We start from the raw sequence: 22,243 nt of genomic DNA, 5'->3' as shown, positions 1-22,243 counted from the left end.
CATCGTGACCAAATCAATAGCAGTAAACAACACGGCATATCATGTTAAGAAACTTGCAAGCAGTTTAAAGGTTACTTCATCGTCGTTTTGTGGATGTTATTTCATCCATCCGGGATGGTTTCTATTCATGATTGCGTGTACGTGAATGTGTGTACCTGAAAGTAGAAGTCCAGTGCATCGATCATGTCTGCGCCCTCAGGGAAACACTGGGGAATCAAATATGAATAATCATAAAGCTGAACACTAAGCTGATGATGCAGTGATTCTCAATTATCTTTTAAATGTCAACTTTCCCCAGATTGATATGCATTACACCACGGACCCTCATTTGATTGATGGGAATGTGGTATTTACAAGTCCATAGAAGCACTGATTAAGCGCTTTTTCAATGGGTCCCCAATCGAGACTGTAAAATCCTCAGTTAATTTAACTCACCCATTGACAAGTTCGCCTTTTGACGCCTATTTCCGTATGTATCTCAGCGCTGATGTATCTCAGCGCCTTATCACGCCTTTTTTAATAACAATTGATTACAGTGATCAGCTGCGTCCAGTTTCCCTTCATAACATTCCCGTTTCGATCCGGTGAAGAAAAGAAACGAAAAAACACTTACTTGGGATCAAAAAGTTCCTTTTAATTATTATAGACTAAAAACAAAAGGGACTCTGGAAGTAACCGGAAAGGCCCTCAATGTACAGTATTATTCATTTATAATGACGAGTGACGACAGAGGTCTACTGGGCTTTTAGCATTATTTAAGCACACTAGCAAACCAGTCCCTCTAACTGACCTTCTTCTCTTTCATGTAGTATCCAATAGCAAAATTTCTGTCGCCTGTTTCTTTTTCTGACTGGAACCTGAGACGGGAGGTACAAAATGGTCAATACTAAAACATCAATAATGCAACAGGGGCAGTGCATGGACCACTGTGCAGCAGCACAAGCTCAGCTTGGTTTCACAGGAACAAATACAGAAGGTATGAAACATCAGCGGTGGAAAGTAAAGTGTTCTACACTGAGGCAAATATTGTGCCTACTCCACTACAATTATTTGAAAACTCAGAATGTGAACCATTGTGAGCTTGTAGATCGGCTATTGTAATACATTTTGAACTTGTGAAATTAGTACTTTACTTTACTTTAGTACATTTTGAATACAGGACTTCTACTTGTAACGGAGTATATCTACATTGCAGTATTGCTACTTTTACTTAAGTAAAGAAATGTAGTACTTTTTCCACCAGCACTGATGAAAGAAACGTCACATCTTTAGTGTTACTTTGCGGTCTACTCACGTAGCATTGCTGAACCCCACGTACTCCTGGCCTGCTATCTTCTTCACAAACTCCATGAACTGTTGGGAGAAAACAAATGAAAACGATGCGATGTGCATCATGGTGTTTCTGTCTGTGTGCACACACTGTACAGTTACTGTATATGTGCTTCAGTTTCACATTGTATAGGGTTGCAGTGTACCCGAATTCCAAAAAACTGCCCGATCAGCAATCTCACGACTGCGTCGCATTGCAATGTTTTATTTAATTTTAATTAGAAAGTCTGTCTGTTGGTTTTTTATAAATATTGAACCAATGAAAAGTATGAACAAGAGCTTGTGACAATTTATAATAACTACAATAGATGCCATTGGAACACAGGTCTTTTTTGGTTTCTCTCCAAAAAGTAACAGTTTTGAAGGTACAATGTTTCCACCCGCCACCGACAATAATAATAGGCTATGCTGTGTGTGTGTGTGTGTGTGTGTGTGTGTGTGTGTGTGTGTGTGTGTGTGTGTGTGTGTGTGTGTGTGTGTGTGTGTGTGTGTGTGTGTGTGTGCAGTGTCAGCATAAAAATATACAGTTGAAGAGTGCACAATACTTACGTAGTCAAACTTCGCTGCCTTGTTGGAACCAGTCTAATGATACGGTGTGAGAGAATATCGTACAATAAGAAAAACAAGTACTAGTAAAACAATAATACGATACATACACAAATGTGACCACAATTACTCTGCATGAATTAAATACGACCAGTGGTGGAAAGTGACGCAGTACATTTACTTAAGTACAGTGCTTAATTAATTAATTAATTAATTAATTTTGATACCAACACTTTAGTACTTACTCAAGTACAATTTGAATTCCAGACTTTTTACTTTGTAACAGAGTACTTCTATAAATGCAGTATTGATACTTTTTACTAGTAAAACATTTCAGTACTTTTTCCACCACTGAATACTGACTGCCACATCATTGATTGATTCATGACATGTATTAACAGATTGGAGAATTACAGTACATTTCAAGCACAACAAAACTGTTAACTGTGGACGACACCATAAAGCATTACACTTGTTTACAATAGGGCCCACCATGTTCAATTCATCATAACAATTAGAGACGTACAAATATACTCTATTAACAGGAAATCATCATAGAGGAGGTACAAAAAGGAGAGAAACAAACATACATACAGTGAGGGGGAAAAAAGGGGTGGGGGGGGGCAGTCCGCAGGTGCCCTTTCAGAGCGGTTTTGAAGGAGTCAAGCATTGTACTAAAACAATTGTACATCTCTGTGTCGATTACGTAATGTCGTTCTACTGGCTGACATACAGCCGATATGACAGACGGCGCGTCATCATAAAAGTTGAGCTGCCTCATAAAGAGCATAGTCACTGTGTAATAGACTCACACTATACAGTGTGCATAGTCACCGTGTAATAGACTCACACTATACAGTGTGCATAGTCACTGTGTAATAGACTCACACTATACAGTGTGCATAGTCACCGTGTAATAGACTCACACTATACAGTGTGCATAGTCACTGTGTAATAGACTCACAGTATACAGTGTGCATAGTCACTGTGTAATAGACTCACACTATACAGTGTGCATAGTCACTGTGTAATAGACTCACACTATACAGTGTGCATAGTCACTGTGTAATAGACTCACACTATACAGTGTGCATAGTCACTGTGTAATAGACTCACACTATACAGTGTGCATAGTCACCGTGTAATAGACTCACACTATACAGTGTGCATAGTCACTGTGTAATAGACTCACACTATACAGTGTGCATAGTCACTGTGTAATAGACTCACACTATACAGTGTGCATAGTCACCGTGTAATAGACTCACACTATACAGTGTGCATAGTCACCGTGTAATAGACTCACACTATACAGTGTGCATAGTCACTGTGTAATAGACTCACACTATACAGTGTGCATAGTCACTGTGTAATAGACTCACACTATACAGTGTGCATAGTCACCGTGTAATAGACTCACACTATACAGTGTGCATAGTCACTGTGTAATAGACTCACACTATACAGTGTGCATAGTCACCATGTAATAGACTCACACTATACAGTGTGCATAGTCACCTTGTAATAGACTCACACTATACAGTGTGCATAGTCACTGTGTAATAGACTCACACTATACAGTGTGCAGCAGACACTCTTATCCAGAGAGACTTACTGTACAACTACTGTAAGTGCGGATCAGATATCAGGTTAAGCAGAGTAAGCATGTCAACAGACGACAGTGGCACATAGTCACATAAGCAGAGTGCAAAGACAAAAATGTAGCGCTTCAAACTAAGCAATCTAAACAACCAACCCAGCCATCTGTCTAAACAATATGTTATGTAATAACATTCATACTGTAGTGTGGAGTCCTGACTGCCTCTAGCTGCAATGTCACAATCATAAATGACACATGACTATTCAGTTTAATCATCATTCTCATTGTTGTGAACCACTTTGTTAGTTGGCTGGACAAATGCTAATACAATACAAATAAAGTTCTGATTATCGTGAGAGCAAGGTTTGTTGCATCAAATGTGTGAACTTAACTGGACTATTCATGTCAATATCGTGGTTAGAATGTTATTTTAACTACTGTACAGGAAGAGGGTTTCAAGTGGTACAACAGGAGTAATATAATATTATTGCACAATATGGACTGGCTGAAATATTGTTATCTTGTATTATTTATGGCGTGGCTCTGAAAGTGTGTGTCTGGAGCTAATCTCACAAACCGCTGGGCCGATCAGGGATACACTGCACGCACGCACGCACTCACGCACTCACTCACGCACATATGTCTGTAAACATGTCTGTAAACATGTCTAAGTGGCAGCTAGGGGATATGTGCCAACGCGATGACGCCAGTTGATTTAACCACCCATATGTCGTATATGATGAATTTATGTATTATCGTTTGCATTTGTCTGACCCCCCCTTATCGTTTTTCATACATACGTACAGTACAAAGATATGTTCATGTATATGGATTTTGTCAACAATCAATCAATCAATCAATCAATCAAACAAACCATGAGCCACTTAAAATGTGTTACAGGAATTCCTGTACAACTGCTGGCACTGTGAAATTATGAAGAATAACAACAAACCTAATTTTTATATTGTTACTGTATAACAGGGGTTCTCAAAGTATGTGGCTGGGGACCCCCGGAAATGCTTTGGCCATGTCTCGCCTTCACCCCTGCCCCGCCCCCCCCCCCCTTCTCACCCCCAATACAAACTGAAAGTTGCAAAATAAATAATAATTGGAAAATAATTTGGGGACCCCCCCAAAATAATTTGGCGACCCACGGGTTGAGAACCCCTGCGTGTATAGAATGGATTGATTTTGGCAATATTTCTGAGGAGACAGAATGACCATATGTCTTTGAGGAGACAGAATGACCGTATGTCTTTGAGGAGACAGAATGACCGTATGTCTTTGAGGAGACAGAATGACCATATGTCTTTGAGGAGACAGAATGACCGTATGTCTTTGAGGAGACAGAATGACCGTATGTCTCTGAGACAGAATGACCGTATGTCTTTGAGGAGACAGAATGACCGTATATCTCTGAGGAGACAGAATGACCGTATGTCTCTGAGACAGAATGACCATATGTCTTTGAGGAGACAGAATGACCGTATATCTCTGAGGAGACAGAATGACCGTATGTCTTTGAGGAGACAGAATGACCATATGTCTTTGAGGAGACAGAATGACCGTATGTCTTTGAGGAGACAGAATGACCATATGTCTTTGAGGAGACAGAATGACCGTATGTCTTTGAGGAGACAGAATGACCGTATGTCTTTGCACGTTGTTCGAGACTGAGGTCATGATCAAAGGTGATGTTTTAAATTAGAGGATTGTTTTCTAACGGGGCTACATAATTATGATAGCTGTGTTTCTATTACAGATCTTGTGCCAGGACTTTTCAAGTATTCAATTCACACAAGGTGCTCCAAAAGAGAATATGTGGGTGTCTATCTACACTGAGCATTGGACTTCAACTTCTGTGTCATCATGACATATGTCATTTGTCATTTGTGTACAGAAGGCTGCACGTGTGTCTGTGTGTGTGTGTGTGTGTGTGTGTGTGTGTGTGTGTGTTTACCTTGATAAGAGAACTGATCAATATGGCTCCTGCATTTACCATTGGGTTGTGGGGTTTGTCTGGAAGAAAGGAAATGTGCCAATTGAGATAAATCATTGAATGTGGAGACCAAAGTGGTCTACTCTCTACAACACAAGTTATAAACATATCTACACATATCTGCATATTACTACTGACTGAGGTAATTACTATGGGTAACATAGGCCATATCCATTTAAAAGCTGAAGCATTATTATTATAATTATTATTTTGGGGGCTTTTTGCCTTTTTTTATTGATAGATAACAGTAGGTTGACAGGAAACGGCGGGACACACAGCAAAGGTCGTCGGGATCGGGACTCGAACCCGCAAACCCACTCCGGAAGTGGAACGACACCACACAACACAGCCCACAGCCTTTAGCTAGCAGTACAACCAGTACTACATTTTCTTAGCGATGCGTTAAAAAATCACAAATGATTTACGATCGTCGGGTGCGTGCCGGCTCACCAAGGACAGCTCTCTAACCTTTGGAGATACGGCGCTTTGGAAATGGGGTTATAATGGAGGCTCAACGGAGCTGGATTTAGAAATCGCATCGCTGGTGGTGTCTAAACAAAGGTAAACAAACGGACGGCGGGTTCATATATGGATTAAACGGTTGTCTACGCTTATACGCATAGTTGGCATAAATAGGTCCCAATAGCCTAGCTACGTTTATAAACGTATCTGGCAAGAAAATAATTTAACACATTCCCTCCCGTTGTAATGTGCAAAATAAGCAAGGAAGAAGAGAGCCCTCATCCGGTCTATCTGTAGCCTAGCCTCACTCCAGGCTGTGGACGATCGCCGGGAGGATTCTTATTATCAGTGCGAGCTCGGATGAATGTTTTATAAGCTCCCAAACATGGTGCGTTATCCCATTTGGAGCAGAAAAAAACACTAATAATAAGACCCACATGCACGGAGGATTCCGTTGTAGGCTGTTTCTAACATGCAAGTACAAACAAAATAAGAAGAAAATATGATTTTTAATTCTGGATTAAATCATATTAAGTATTGTTAATAATGCAAAAAAATGTCACACAAAACGTATTACAGTGTCCATGAACGCTTCACCATCACTCAAGACGAGACCACAGTCCAAGCGACGAGCCCTAGCCTTAAACCCACCGTCTTCATCCAGTGAGAGCTTGTTGAACTTGAGGCCACTGGGCTCCATGCCCACGTAGCGGTGAACCTTCTCCGTGCCAACCTCGTGCACGGCGAGGGCGTACTCCAGAGGCTTAACGCACGACTGCAGGCAGAACGGCAGCTTGGTGTCCCCTACTGAATGCCTGGTGGAGAGGAACACAATCAGCTTGGTGTCCCCTACTGAATGCCTGGTGGAGAGGAATACAATCAGCTTGGTGTCCCCTACTGAATGCCTGGTGGAGAGGAATACAATCAGCTTGGTGTCCCCTACTGAATGCCTGGTGGAGAGGGATACAATCAGCTTGGTGTCCCCTACTGAATGCCTGGTGGAGAGGGATACAATCAGCTTGGTGTCCCCTACTGAATGCCTGGTGGAGAGGGATACAATCAGCTTGGTGTCCCCTACTGAATGCCTGGTGGAGAGGGATACAATCAGCTTGGTGTCCCCTACTGAATGCCTGGTGGAGAGGGATACAATCAGCTTGGTGTCCCCTACTGAATGCCTGGTGGAGAGGGATACAATCAGCTTGGTGTCCCCTACTGAATGCCTGGTGGAGAGGAACACAATGCAACACAAAGACCCACAACACACTGCAGGCAGCTTGGTGTCGCCTACTGAATGCCTGGTGGAGAGGAATATGTGTCCGTGGCAAATGTTTAGATTTTATGTTTTACACACCATTATAATGTTCTTATTTTGATCATAAGACCCAATTATACTGAATGTCAAGTCTCCAGAATTATTTATTATGACACTATGGCACATTAGGAGTCAACTAGTACTAGTGGTTCTCAAATGTTTTATTTGCAAAGATCCCTGTAACTCTGAGTGTGTTCAAATGGAACCAAATGGACTCGTGAACACTCTCAGAGTTACAAACCTGTTATACAGGTCTATCTATTTATATGTTTCTGGTAATATTATTGTCCACTCATTCTGTATGACACAATATACCGTACTGTGTCTGAAATAAAGTGTATCATTGTCAACCTAAAAGTTGTTATAATAAGACATAGCAGAGGAGAGGATGATGTTCACCTTACCTTTGGCCATCCACTGTGCACAGCGACACACCCCACAGCTCTGGGCTGAACTTAGCAAGGTGGGGGATATAGTCTGCTACCTTCAGTAACAGGAAAAGAGAGCAGATAAAACATCCCATTTGTCTCACATTCTAGACTTAGACTACATGCCAGAGCTACAGATACAAAGAAAACAATGCTTAAAAATCCCTTACTATTTGCTCAATTAAAAGGTTTACTTTGCACGATTTAATTTTTTTTTATCAGTGTTGATGATACACATAATTATGATATGTGTGCTGGCTGGCCAAAATGACTGTATATCAGTCCATACGATACCAAGAGGATAAAATGTCAGTGGCTCTACATCAAATGTGCCGTCATAGGTGAATCACAACTGTAATAGACTTAATAATAATAATAGACTTAATAGTCTAGACTTTCTTTTAATCAGATTTTCAAACTTTTCAAAATGTTGAAGTTACTAAATATATCCTTCCGACATTCATTCAGGAACAAACGACAACGCGCATACAATAGCAGACCTACAAGCTCACAATGTAGCATCTATATCATGTTGTGAGCTTGTAGGTCAGCTATTTATGGTGAGACAAAGTATGAATTGGACTTATAGCTTACCTGACCATTGGTATTCTTTTCCACAGTGTCATAAATCTCATTTATCTTTCGTGCAAAAGCGTCAAACTCAGGGATGATGAATTTCTTCCGAAAAGCTTGGATCAGCAGGACAATGTTTCCACCAACGCATCTGGTTATTGGACAAACACAAACACAAACGTAAGGAACACTCTTGAAAAGGGAACAGTCATTAGTGCTCAACAAAAGCTTTTGTAACTATTGACAATTGCAGCCTCTTTTTAGTCTACTTGCCAGCCCATAGAGCCCCATTGTGAAGTACCCTAAAGTTTTATGTTAGAAATGTTGAGTATGGGTTAGGGTGATAGGCTAGCTGTTTTCCAACTTTTTGTGCCCAAGCCACACCAATGTGCAAGTCAAAATGATTGTTTGGTGTAAAGAATGTCACTATATCACAGTTTTTTTCATTGGCACATTTGACTGTCAAGGTTTCAGCCTCCAGGAAGAAACCCTAAATACAAAGTGAAGACATCACATAACAACCACACCAAGGGGTCTAACAAGTACTCATAAACACAAACTGGAAAAAATACAAAAATCACGACACTTTAATAACGTGTGGTTGTCACAACATGGCATGCATGGACTTATCTCACAGCACACAGTTTGGGAACCAGTGAACCACTGCGTAAAATTCTACAGTTGTGTACACTTTCGTTTGGACCTCGGTTCAGCAAACCCAAAAAGGCAAATTAAATTAGATTAGAGTGCTTGCATTAGGAATAGATTAGCATTCTTTCACGGTTGAGATCAATTTCATTTCGCTCAGCAGCTCCTTCTAAACACTAGCAATTTAGTGGGCAAACAAACAGCAAACAAATAGGACAGCGATAGTGCACATTCATGCAGCGAGTGCACATGGGCACGTCTGTCACCGCATGTGTCTGCGTGTGTGTGTGTGTGTGTGTGTGTGTGTGCATGCGTGCATGTGTGCGTGCAAGCCGTGCATGTGTGCGCGCGCGTGTGTGTGTGTGTGTGTGTGTGTGTGTGTGTGTGTGTGTGTGTGTGTGTGTGTGTGTGTCAGTGACAACAAGGAAGGAACAGCTGCCAGCAGTCTGACAAGAGGGGCCATGGCCCTGAGTCCTCCTGACAGATAGAAAAATCTCCAGATGCTTCCGTGAAAGAAACCCAGTGTTTCCAATGTGGCAGTAGTCACACTGGAGACATCAAGTGGGCTTTCAGAGCTTGGTTCTACGATGGCATCCCAAACAATGACAAGCAAAGGGTCCCATTCTAAAGTCTGTCTTTTAAAGAAATAGATGGTCTACTCTATATCTGTACATATTCTGAAAAATATTAGGTTTGTCCGTGTAGCAGCTCTCCCTCAGGGCTGTTACCTATAGATCAGCCCAAGCTCAATTTGGGAGTTCATCTGCAATGAATGAATGAATGAATGAACGAATGAACAAATGAACAAATGAACAAATGAACAAATGAACAAATGAACAAATGAACAAATTAACAAATTAACGAATGAACGAATGAACGAATGAATGAATGAATGAACGAATGAATGAACAGTGTCCTCTGTCGTTTGATTCCCTCTTACAGCAGGTGAGAGAAAGCAAGCCAGCACAATGATTAGTAATTGGTTATTCATTAGGCCTATGTGTTAACTACACAATCACTTTATAGTTTTACCACCAACTTCAAATGGATTTCCGCCCACATCACACACAATCTTTAAGACAATAGAACACGGTAAGATAAAACATGAAATCGTTCATTATTAATAACCCTATCCCAAACCGCACGCGGTAGTTGGAATGGCGGTGCGTGGTGTGCGTCAGGAATGCCACTCTGACTCTGACCCCCCTCATCAGCACATGGCACCCTCTTTTAATCAACAGGTTTGCACTGCAGACGTGGCGATCTAGGTGAAGAGGTGCTCTATTTCCATCTATTTCCGTTACACAGATCTGGGTGAAGAGGCTGTCTATTTCCATCGCACAGTTTCAATAACAAACACGTTATGTCATGTAATGTATTGCAGAACCTTGCGAGTTGTCACTTAAGAAACGACACAGATGCACACGTGTAAAGTATTGCATGACAAACACTACTAAGCAGACCTGCCTAGTCGGCTAGATTGTTAATCAATAGTTGGGAAGCAGCTTGTGTAGTGTGTTCTTCTATAATGTGTTTTAGTCTATAGGCCACGGGCTGCCCTGCGACAAGCTCATTTGAATGTCCAAGGGAAATTATTCTGGGGTTGCTATCAATCACGTGGGAAATCATTACTCATTTGCCAAGCTTGATTAACTAATTTATACAGTTTCTTTTTTTTTCTTTCGTTTTTCACCTTCTTTGGGTTTTTTTTTTTACATTGTAAATAAACACACATTGCTGCTATCAATTATGACACCAGGGGTGGCGTGGCTCAGGGGTGGGATGGGGTGGCTCAGGGGTGGCTCAGGGGTGGGGTGGGGTGGGGTGGGGTGGGGTGGCCGCAAGGTTGCCAGTTCGAACCCGGGCTCCCCCAGAGTTAGTGTTGAAGTGTCCTTGAGCAAGACTCTAGTCTGAACCCCTAATTGCTCCTGATGTGCTGGTTGGTGCCTTGCATGGTTTCCGCCGCCATCGGTGTATGAATGTGCGTGTGAATGTAATGCACAATCTATGTAAAGCGCCCTGGATAAAGGCGCTATATAAATGCACCATTTACCAAAATAATTATGTGACAGAGATGATAGTAAAGGCAACAATGACACGACAGAGACAATAGAAAAGCTAACAACAATGTGACACGGACAATAGAAACGCGAAAACCATATGACACAGACACTACAGTACAACAAATCCTCTGTTAATGTGGAATGTGGGTGGGTCATCATGATCAAAATATCCCATGATGCCTTACACCTGGGTATGAAGTATCAAGTATCAAATGCTGATACAGTAAACATTTTGAAAAGTGTTATGTGATCAAAGAAGTACACCAACAATGCGGTGGCAGTTCCTTGGGTCTGGGCCTTTTGAGAGACACTGCGGGATACAGTCTACAGCAGATGTCAGCAGACATCTGCTGTACAGACATAACAGAAAATAAAGTGTGAAGGAAGCCTCCTCCTGGCACAGCCAACGAGTCCTAATGCTCAGGACATGTCCCCTTGCACTCTGAACAGCGATATCCGATACTACTCACACTGAGTGATTCAGCAGAGTTAGTACTTTTATTGTTATGAACATCTCTGCTGACGACTGTGCTACGCCCGTGTTCCAATATTAATGATTAATGATCGTCTAAGATTTCATTTAATCATTTTGAATAGGAATCGAAAAATCAGGGTCTCACTGATGCTTTACCTATAACTTATAGTTGAATAAGTTCTACACTAAATTGCCTATCATTGCCCAAAATAGCCAAGCACTACAAGATCACAGTCTCATTTGCGACACATTAAGCCTAATGTATAATTGGCCACACGAAAAGCAAGCAGAGATCTGGGGCAGACACCAAGATCATGAAGATGAGCTAGCTGGAGCCAGCCGGACAGCTCAAGACAGAGATGCCTGGAGATGGCTTGTTGGCAGCCTATGCCCTAGAAGGGGTCGTATAGGCCTAAGTAAGTAACACAAAGTATCGCATCCCTGTAAGCGATATGATGCAATTAATTTCTGGCATAATACGGTAACACTATTCAGCTTATCCGGGCTGATTTGCAAATGAGTGTGCATGAGTCGTTTGGCAAAACACAAAGCTACATGGGTATACATGCTCAGGGCTGGGCAAACAGGCACAGCTGTTATGGCTACACTGACTGAACCAGCATGGCCCTTCATCTCAGGTGAAGGGCCATGCAGGTTCAGTGTAGCCATAACATCCATACCAGTGTAGCCATAACAGCTAAGGGGGACCATTTTCATATTAACAAAATATTTAGGCCTATACGGTCGAATATGACATCAAGGCATACAATAGCAACTTAAGTAATAGGCCTACGTTTCTAACCCCGTCCCGCCCCACGTGTCACACACAAGCGACACTTCTGTCCCTCAAATGAACAGTTTAATTGGATGTGGTCACTAGTCTCACCTGTGGAAGAGGTCGCGGTCCATCATCACGTCGCCGGGGGAGTCCTTGACGGCCTGTCGCAGCCTCTCCATGCAGTCTTTCAGACGAGGGTCTGACGGGTGGAGGCCTGTCTTCCTCAGGGCCTGAGGAAGAGAGGGTTTAGACCAGAGGTGCTTCTCAAACTGACTCATGTCAAGGAAGGACCCCCCAAATCGACATATATATTAGCCCGCGGACCCCCATGTGAAAGGGTATATGGCCTCAGTTTGACGTGCATTAGGCTACGGACCCCCATTTAATGGCATTTCTATCTCTGGGACCCCAATTTATATTGTAAAACCACTGTTAATTTAACTCTGAGAGTCCATTTTTGTTCCATTTGTACACTGTCTGAGTTACAGTCACAGACCCATAAGGGTCCATTTGATTCCTAACTATCATTTAGCTGGGGACCCCCTGGAACTCCCTCAAGGACCCCTGGCTAGGGGTCCCCACCCAGACCCCACTTTGAGAACCAATGGGTTAATCTTCTAGACCATGTGGTGTGCAGCATGTGTGTAGGCTACTTGGAATGTGGAGTGAAATATTGACAATAATATCTTGACTTTTACATGTCTTACCTTTTATTATTTGGCTGAAATAAAACATTCACTCAATGACCAATAGATAACAATTGTATAATGTGCTCAGCTAGTTCTACTTTTGCGTTTTTTTTATCCCTGTGACAGGAGGTGTACAGATATAGTACATTCAGAATCAGACTCTGAATGATCAGAAGCATATTATGTTTATTCAAAAGGTATTAGTATGAGTATTGCACATGCACGTGCACTTAGAAATGTGGATCTCAAATGTCAACAGCGGGTCCAGCAAAGCCATGATTAAATATAGCTTGTAGGGTACATACTCCACCTAAATATAGTATGGTGAAAGTTTGCGTGGTCATTTCATAACTTGACCTCCTTGTGTGTAGACTAGGGGTCTGCAACCTTGTTCACATTAAGTGCCATGTTTTCATTTTCGTGATAGTCAGTGTGCCATATATAATTATGACACCACATCAAAAATGGAATATTCCCAACTGATTTCGATTGTCCAAAGGATACACATAACAACCTTAGAAGTATTTTCTTTCACATCAGGATGTAATGATCATTAAACTCAGAGCAATAACCCACCTATCTCCCATCCTGATTCCTCAGTCATGAGTTATTTTAAATGTACAATTATGTGCAGGATGTAATTTGTAGATGTGAGTGAACTTAGCTTAACTGGCTAAACTTTTTTGGAATGTAAAGAAACAACGTCTCAGTGATCACCCTCCCCTGTGCCAATGTTGGCACTCGTGCCTAAGGTTGCCTACCCCTAGGACAGTTCTGATTCAAAGGGAACAGTGTGTGAGAGAGAATGGGACTTTGCTACTCACTGAGATAAAATTTGAGATAGGGACTTGGTCCCTTCCATCTGTGATGGTGTAGAAAAGCATGTCCTCTGTTCCAAAGCAAAGCGACTTTGTGCGCACACACCTGTTAAATTGAATTGAATATAGCATTAACTTAAAATTTAAAGTTTTTCTTTCGTTTCTCAAAATGAAAGTATTCTTTTATACTGTAGTTATGTGTTAATCTGACATTAACTGCACATTCTGCATTATCAGCAGACATTATGTTATACTGTCCCATATCATGATCAACTATAGTCAGGACACTGTGTTCTAAGTAGCTACAAATATAGTCATCATCATTGATTGACAATTGATTGATTGTTTTTAATCTAACCTATTATTAGACTAAAGCCTCTGTACACTGTAGCCTACATAAATATGTAGGCATATTGGAATGACAACCCATTATCCAGTGTAGAAATGTGTGCAGCCTAATAAACAACTTACATTTTTAGATGAAAGTGCTCCAGAATACGTGTGAGAGGATACCGGTGACCCATCGTTGATTTTGTTTGCTGGTGGCAAGGTAGGCCCATAATAATAGTTTTGTGACTGAAGAGTCTCTTGGTGGCATCTTTGAGAAATAACTCCACCACAGCAGGTTGTGCCACACTCAAAGCTTTCAAACAATGCATGGCTGAACTCAGTCAGCTTCACAACGGTTTTTAGGTTAATCCAATCCTGCTCCTTTCTTAATTCTCAGTAAATAAATCACCACTGTCTGAGTATCTTCACTGCTGTTTGTTGTTGATATCTTTCTTTCTGTTACAAGCACGTTGTCGGTAGCATCCGCCTGATTGGTAGACACAGTAGCCAATCAGAAAATTGGAATGCAGAGTGACCCCACTCTGCATTCCAAATTTCTGATTGGCTATTGCCCTTTCATGCCCTTTACACGTAGCGTACACGTGTTAGAACGACACAAATAGCCTCTCAAAACGCATAGTTTGACAACTATAATTTAGGCACATTCATAAAAACTTTAATTAGCGTAACAGTGAGGGAAAAACCTCAATCTGATTACAGTGGACGAGGGTATCAGGTGGCGATTGATTGAATAGCCGCGGTACTTTAACTTTATCAGTTTAGTACGGAGAAAAAGAAGAAAAATAACAGAGGGAAGAAGTACAGTTTGATTATACACGGTCTGCTAATAGGACTTTAAATCTTGATCTGCCTACTCCTAGGTACCTGACAAACATCATTCTTTAGCACCACCTTGTGAAAATGTCAGTGAGTTGCTATAGTCAGGTTTAGAGTAGACTATATGTCCCTCGACCATAGCCCTCGACCCATAACCAAAGTGTTTCCATTTACCATACACATTTCTCACAACAACACGACCACTTTGTCTGATATTGTATGACAGCTGCAGTATGCGCGCGCGCGCACACACACACACACACACACACACACACACACACACACACACACACACACACACACACGATTTCTGGAGTGTGACATTTAGAAAGATGTGGTGCTTTATGAAATGAAAAATAATAATTACTGTGGACACAGTACAGCTCCAGTAACCCAATGATTTATTTCCTAATCAAGTTCATTTGACATGAATTAAGGACCCATCTTTTTCACATTACGCTAAGAAATAAATAGTATATCCAACCATTAACTGCCATTTATCCAAAAAGCTTTGACAAAACAAAATACAGTGATTAAGCTATCAACATGATTTACAATGCAATCAGTTGAAATTAAAGTATTAATATATTGCCTATTTCTATACATTTTAAGTCCCCTATGATCTGGGAACACTTCATTGTTAAAACTATTTCAAGTGGTTAATCAACCATTTCAAAAGTCAAGGTGCCATTATGATGCAATATTTTGTTACATAGCCCAACAACTGCCCCAGATTTCAATCACTGAATTAAGTTTTGTCAATGTATAATTTTCCCTCAGCACTCTTCACGAGGCAGAGCAGCGATATAGCTTACAATGCATAAAAGAGTCTAATTTATTGAACATTATAACGAACAGCAGTTTGTGTACAGTATTTTTGTAGTTAAGCAATGAGATCATGAGCAGGGGAGGAAATGTTCAGTCTCCTGTAATGGAACAGCAATCCTTTAGTGAACGGGCACCTTTGTCTGGCTTCTCCCCAGCAACACATGGCACATATAATGCCACATCCAACACATGGTTCCCAAATCAGGAGGAAGCCCAATCTCGACGCAGCCCAACATCCTTGTCAGTGGCTTAGTGTTTCATCGTCACTAAGCTGCAAAAGGTCTCTCTCCTGTCGTGACAGAACGTCTCTATACGTGACCTGGAGGACTGCATTCGATGACTTTTCAGTATAGGTATATACCGGATGGAGAAAAAAACCCTCCTTGCAATAAAAGAAGGCCCAAGAATGCAGGTCCATTGCGGTCCTGGAGGTCTCCCCTCCTGACAGAGGGACAAATATACGCCATAACATTTGATCTAACCTCCACAGTTGTAAAAGTGACTGCTCTGTACGGTCCTGTGTGGTTAAAACGCATTTAGACCCGAGGACGCTTTTTTTGTGTCATCTTAGCTTTTAAGCGGTTTTAACCATTATTAGCTATTGAAAAATAGCAGATCTACACCCTGATAGTGCGGCGCCGCACTACAAGCTTGAGAATTTGTGAAAACATGTGCAGATCTTTGAATATGTATTCCAACGTTTTTAACTCATAACTTTGCTTCTGTGCAGGGGTCCCTGGAACAACATATTTTCAGATGGGGGTCGATAGTCACTTACATATCATTTTTGGGGACATGAGGACATGAAATAGTTTGAGAACCATTGCTATAGAAACATACGTTTTTGCAGAAAACTGTCAGGATTTAGAAGACATTGTATAATCAGGTCCTCAGGTCTTAATGTTAACCGAATAACCAACCTGAGCAATCACATGCAGGTGATCTTTCACCTGGTTTTGACGATGATCATCATACAGACAGTACATACAGAACAGATACAGGGCAGACCGGAGCAGGTGATTTCCTATTGGGTTCGAGTCTGGCATTCAACCTCTGAGAAATGATCTTTAATGCCGGTGATCCGGTATATAACTTTCCCAAATGTCGAGGAAAATATCTGCCCCGTCCTGACACTTTGTTGTTAGTATACAAAGATATTGAGCATCGTGGTTGACACACACACGTGGGAATACGTTTTCCACAAATACTGAAATAGGGCCTTTGGGCAATTTAATGCAATCTTCAAAGTAAAAGTGAATTACACGAATTCAAGTTGACTTTCATATTTCTTTGCACATTTTTCCCATTCATACATTACACAGCTCGATGTTTAAGAGTTTTTCAACAGTTCTACTTCTCCATTACATTAGTTTTGGCTATATGTTCAGACTTAGCCACGATATAGCTATAATTTTTATATACACTATGTATAGACTTTGCATAGATACACAGTAATAAAACATTATTACTATGCATTACATCAAATCAATGTTACCCATTAACTTGTTAAAGATATGCTTCTGAAGCCACAGTGACAAAATGTGTTTTGGATTTACGAGCCAAGTTAAAGCTGCTATAAGCATTAATATGTCAAATTGTAATGACCTTTTCTTTTTTTGGTAGTCAGACAGCCAGCAATGGGTAGAACGCTCCCGCAAAAAGTTTAGTCTCTGTGACACATCTAGGGGCCACAATCTGCATTCAAAGATGTTCCTAGAAGCGTTGTCATTGGTCGGAAAAAAACGCGGTCGCAATGACTAACTAATCAGAAAGCAGACAGGCAAATCGACCAACGACAAAGCTTCTAGGAAAATCTTTGAATGCCGATTGCAGCCCCTAGATGTGTCAGAGACAACATTTTTGCTGGCTGTCTGAATCCCAAAAAAGAAAAAAAAGAAAGGTCATTAAAATGTTGACATATTATTGCTTATAGCAGCTTTAAGACTTTACCACTGTCTTGCGAGAAGAAGAACGACAAAAGTACTCATTCCGAGCAACCATTATCATCACAACGTTGTCTACATAAATACTGCCACTTTTGGTTATGCAGAATGTGATTTCACGGGTCAGTTTCTAAAACAAATCAAAAGGGCATTTTTTCCCTCTTTCTTTTAAACAATGTTTTCACAGTTATTAGCTGAACTCTGATATCAGCAGACATAATTTGGGGACAAAACTTGAAATGCCCAAACAAATAAATACCCTATAAAACTAGGGCAGCTTTGAGAGAAAGTCCATGCAACGTTAAAATCCTCAATTTACGCCTACATATCAGAGCTATGGGTCCTGGACTAGGATCAATGTTGTAAGATAATTCACACTTTTTGACTTAGTAAATGTATTATTTACATAATGTCATTGAGTCTAATTTGAGCACATAAAACAGGTAAGATTCATTTGAGTTATTGTTAAGCTACTTATTTCTAAACAGCAAGCAGAAAAAACGGATACCATTCAGTGGGAATAGCTAGGTGAAGTCTAATAAGTCAAGTGACAAACGAGTCACTGTCACTGTGCCCACTTCATCAGTACAAATCTTTGCTTGTTGAGAATTTTTAAGCCTTTTAAAATGTCTCTTTTTCCTGATAGCAGAGCTGTCCATTCACAGTCATGTGTGCATAGACCAATATTGAAGCAGGTTTGTCAACTACTTAAACCTGATTCAGAAATATTCCACTCAACTACATGCTCGATGTTCAGTGTTTGGGCCTTGAATCAATAAAGGGTTGAAAATTAGTGAATTCTTATCACACAAGAAAATCATTGATTTAACAACAATTGCTATATTATGGTCACATACCTTCTTTTTCTAGAAAACTACTGCACATAAAAATATATCCTCTCTTGACATTCGCAACAATCTTGCTGCTCATATGATAATGTGCAAACCAGGTAAAAGATTTCAAAGCATTATAAAGTTACGAAATCAAAAGGAAATTAGCTCACATTGAAACTACCAAAATTAAATGAAGGAACTGCTACAATATTCCCAACAGTCAATCTACCTTACGCTCTCAGTGTTGTTCTTCACCATGATCCTGTATATTTAGCAAAATGCCAACATTACCTATTGAAATTAGACTGTTTCTGTCTGTCATTTTGCTTGGAAACTTGCAAAAAGAAAATGTTTAGTTTTGTGACTGCCAAACTAGCCATGCTTGCTAGTAATATTGTACAGAGTTTGTGACTTAAGAAAACCTTCAATATCTGTTAAACGTTAAAGCCAACTGACCAAGTACCATAAGGAGAAAATGTACAATAAGACAGTAAGGATTAACACATGAGGATCTAATGATGCTGCAATGTACCAATGATTTAAAGACAAGGAATTGGAGACTATTTGACAGTACTGCTGATGTGTAAAGTGTATCTTCTGCTAGTGTTGCACGTACATGTTGGCTGTGACGTTGCAATGAACTCTGTCACTGTACTTAACGAAGGAGCTATATTTTGGTCTTTTGTTAGAAAGTTAAAGGGTGTTATATTCTCAAATAAATCATTGCTATAGCTAGTCACACTGAAATGGAATTCAGATTGTTTAAGATTACGTTTTGTTCGTATCCAGGATTTTAGCTTAAATTGCTCTGCTTTTGAAAGGTTAATCCTCAGTGTAAAGAGTCCAATTAATTAGTCCACGATTGTTTCTGTGACAAAACGAAAAAGAGAGCAAATAGAAAATAAAAGCTTCATGGATTAGAAACTTTTTATCTTTTTATCTTCAAAGTGATGCATGTTTATCACTTGTAAGTTCCGGTTTATTCTTTGTTTAGAAAGGTTGAAAATTAACCTTCAATTGTCTGAAACCCTCCATTCAGTCGTGTTCAGTAACATAGATCTTCCCGTCTCTGTAATAAGCAGAACATATTCTTTTTAGGTGGTACACCAATTCCCAATCCAATTAGTCCTTCGTTATTTATTTTGCATGGCTGTGTTGTTGAACATATGCACGGCTTAACGTCGGGAAAGTTACACGACTGACCCACCCAGGTGATGGCAATAATATTAATGACCGTAGTCTTTACCGTGCAACAGGAAAACTCCTGTCGGGCGGTTGTTAAAAGTTGATTTCTCCCTCTCTCATTTCCTCGTATTTCTAGTTTATTTAAATAATGTCGTGCATAGCCTACTGCAGGCCTAGTTGACTGATTTCGAAGACATTTTCAAAGTTTTGATTATGAAATGATCCATTATTTATATGGAGAAATCCCGTCATTTAACATGCATCTCAATGGGTGAGAAGGACAGCTTGACGTGTCTCTTCGTTGCCAACGTGTCTATTGAACAAGGACAGGGTGGGCTAGGGCCTTAGCGAAAGGGCTAATTAGAAGAGTTTTTCCAGCTTATTATTTTCATGTGTAGACCCCCGTTACTGAACAAACACTATAGCAATGATTACTATGGGAATACAGATCTATTGAACACAATTTAACACAAGATTTAACAAATAAAAATAGAAACCTGCATGGATGTAATATAGCATCACACTATTAGTATAATGAAGTCACAGAGTGCTGTGGATTTGGGAAATGATAATGTTAGGGGAAAGAAACATGTTCCGCTCAACAAGCACAAATATGATTTTCTCTCCTTAAAATATAAGCGTAGAGTAGACCGTTAAGTGCATACTAGGTGAGACAAGGTGGCACTCCCAAGGTTATTGAAGTTGCTGCGATTAGGACAGACAACCCATTAGGATCGGGATGGGCCGGGGGGGAAGGGGCGGCAGTCACACAGTCGGGAAGTGAGAGTACAATAAAGTGTCAGTGAACTCCTGCCGTTTGAATCGAGGAATTGATGTGGAAGGCCAAGCATGGGGCGATACATCCTACTGCGTTTGAAAACACAAAGCAATGAACCACCTTCAACCTGGCATCCCCCTAGTAGGCTAGGAAATAGCAGATCTACAAGCTCACAACGTGTAGATCGGCAATTTTCTCTCTCGCTCGACGACACCGATGGGACGACGGAGTATAAAACAGGCTTGTAGTGGTTAAAGGAGCTGTGCGTCGAGTCTGCCTCTCTGCGTGGTCTTAGCCATCCGTTTAAAGTAGCAGAAAACAGACTCCCTACCCAGGTGGAACAGTAGTGTTGCCCCGAGCCTTACAAACAGACAGGAAGACTCAGAAGGCTGGCGGCTTGGCTGCATGCATGGACATGGGCTCCTCCTCCAGGCCGTGTCGCTCCTGCTCTCTCCATCATGCACCTCTTCCTCCTCTCTACACCATTCTGCTGTTTTACTCCTGGCCGAAGCCTTCCGTCTCCTCGATGGCAAACATCAGCTTCTCCTTCAGCTGCTCGTAGCTCTTGTAAGGAGGAAGGTCCAGGCGGTTAAAGCTGGGCGTCGACAAACGGCGAGAGAGAGAAACTTTATTTGCATTTTAGTTATTTGATGAAAGCAGATTATGTCTTTAACGCGTAAAAGGAGTGTGCATGATCTACAAATACCAAATCAACGAGGAGGCTCTAAATTGGTTGAGGATCCTAGAAAAATCCTACATTTAAATGAATTTTAATAGAAATAGTAATCCACAACTTTACCATGTGTGACTTCTTGGAAGCCAGTTCTCTTTGCCCACTTTCTCAATGCAGAACTTCTGGGGGCCATTGCTCCCTGTAGGAATTATAACAGAAATAAATACATTTACGCGCACACGCACGCACACACAGAGAGAGTATATTAAATGTATTATATTACTAATAACATATTTATAGATAACCTAGAAAGGTTTGGGGAAATTGCAAGCGTGGTTGGTGGGTTGTTGCCATCAGGACCGGTGAATTTGCTGGGAAAGATTGTGTTTCAAAAATGTAAGTTGAATAGACATCCATAACTAATTTTTTGAGTGGTGCAACCACTCCAAGGAACAGCAATGTCCGTGTTCACCTATGTGTTCACCTATGTGGCCATGAGCACCAGTATATGACTATGAGTACCAGTAGGGGCACTGTTGTGCCAGAAACAGAGAGAGAGATAGTATTAGTGCTGCACTGTTGCCTGCTAATGAGAGAGAGAGAGGAGAGGAGGGGGGGAGAGGGGAGTTGCACCACTCAGTTCACACGGGTGTGATTTTTTTGGGACATCCCACTCAATTTGCAAGACAATGACATTGTCACATGACTCCCGAGATAAGGTGTTAACAACTTTGGACGAGATTGGTCCAAACGTTATGTTTCTGCAAAAATACAATAATTTGTGGCAACCCCTATGGGTCAAAGTGATATTGCTATTGGCAAATCAATGATTAATGATTTAATCAAGTGAGAAAACCTTTCTGCTTTAATATGAAGGTGTGTGTGTGTGTGTGTGTGTGTGTGTGTGTGTGTTTTCCAAAAACATACCCATAAGGTCAGCAAAGCCACCCATAGGAAGTCTGCAGGTTCCAGTGACAAATTGCAGCAATCTCATCCTTTTCTCATTGTCCATCTCCTTGACAAACTGGGAACATAATTTCATATTAATTCTAGCTAAGCACAGCTTGAGCATGTACAGTCACAAATCAGTGTTAGAAGGGTGATAAGGAAAGTGAT

The 22,243-nt window shown here is 40.9% G+C and overlaps 1 protein-coding gene and 1 pseudogene across 2 annotated transcripts in view; both read right to left on the bottom strand.

Annotated features, from left to right (window-relative positions):
* Positions 1–14,490, bottom strand: part of LOC308331100 (glutaminase kidney isoform, mitochondrial-like) — a 21,217-nt pseudogene extending 6,727 nt beyond the window's left edge. The window contains exons 1-11 of the transcript XR_013966272.1: positions 14,192–14,490; positions 13,727–13,826; positions 12,322–12,443; positions 8,271–8,400; positions 7,653–7,732; positions 6,588–6,751; positions 5,436–5,494; positions 1,879–1,911; positions 1,295–1,353; positions 791–857; positions 142–206 (exon numbers count right to left, since the gene is read on the bottom strand). The product of XR_013966272.1 is annotated as a glutaminase kidney isoform, mitochondrial-like (transcript). The remainder of the gene's footprint in view (positions 1–141; positions 207–790; positions 858–1,294; positions 1,354–1,878; positions 1,912–5,435; positions 5,495–6,587; positions 6,752–7,652; positions 7,733–8,270; positions 8,401–12,321; positions 12,444–13,726; positions 13,827–14,191) is intronic.
* Positions 14,491–15,271: 781 nt separating this feature from the next.
* Positions 15,272–22,243, bottom strand: part of LOC308332587 (E3 ubiquitin-protein ligase Itchy-like) — a 36,606-nt gene continuing 29,634 nt past the window's right edge. Inside the window, exons 22-24 of the mRNA XM_080788553.1 lie at positions 22,055–22,151; positions 21,254–21,326; positions 15,272–21,049 (exon numbers count right to left, since the gene is read on the bottom strand). Of these exons, the coding sequence (XP_080644679.1) occupies positions 20,950–21,049; positions 21,254–21,326; positions 22,055–22,151 (270 nt within the window). The 3' untranslated portion in view covers positions 15,272–20,949. The remainder of the gene's footprint in view (positions 21,050–21,253; positions 21,327–22,054; positions 22,152–22,243) is intronic.

The sequence above is a fragment of the Protomyctophum bolini genome, assembly GCF_963924005.1.
Source record: "Protomyctophum bolini genome assembly, chromosome: 2".
NCBI lineage: Eukaryota > Metazoa > Chordata > Actinopteri > Myctophiformes > Myctophidae > Protomyctophum > Protomyctophum bolini.
The sequence above is the reverse complement of the archived record's forward strand: the minus strand, read 5'-3'. Positions and strand labels throughout refer to the sequence as shown.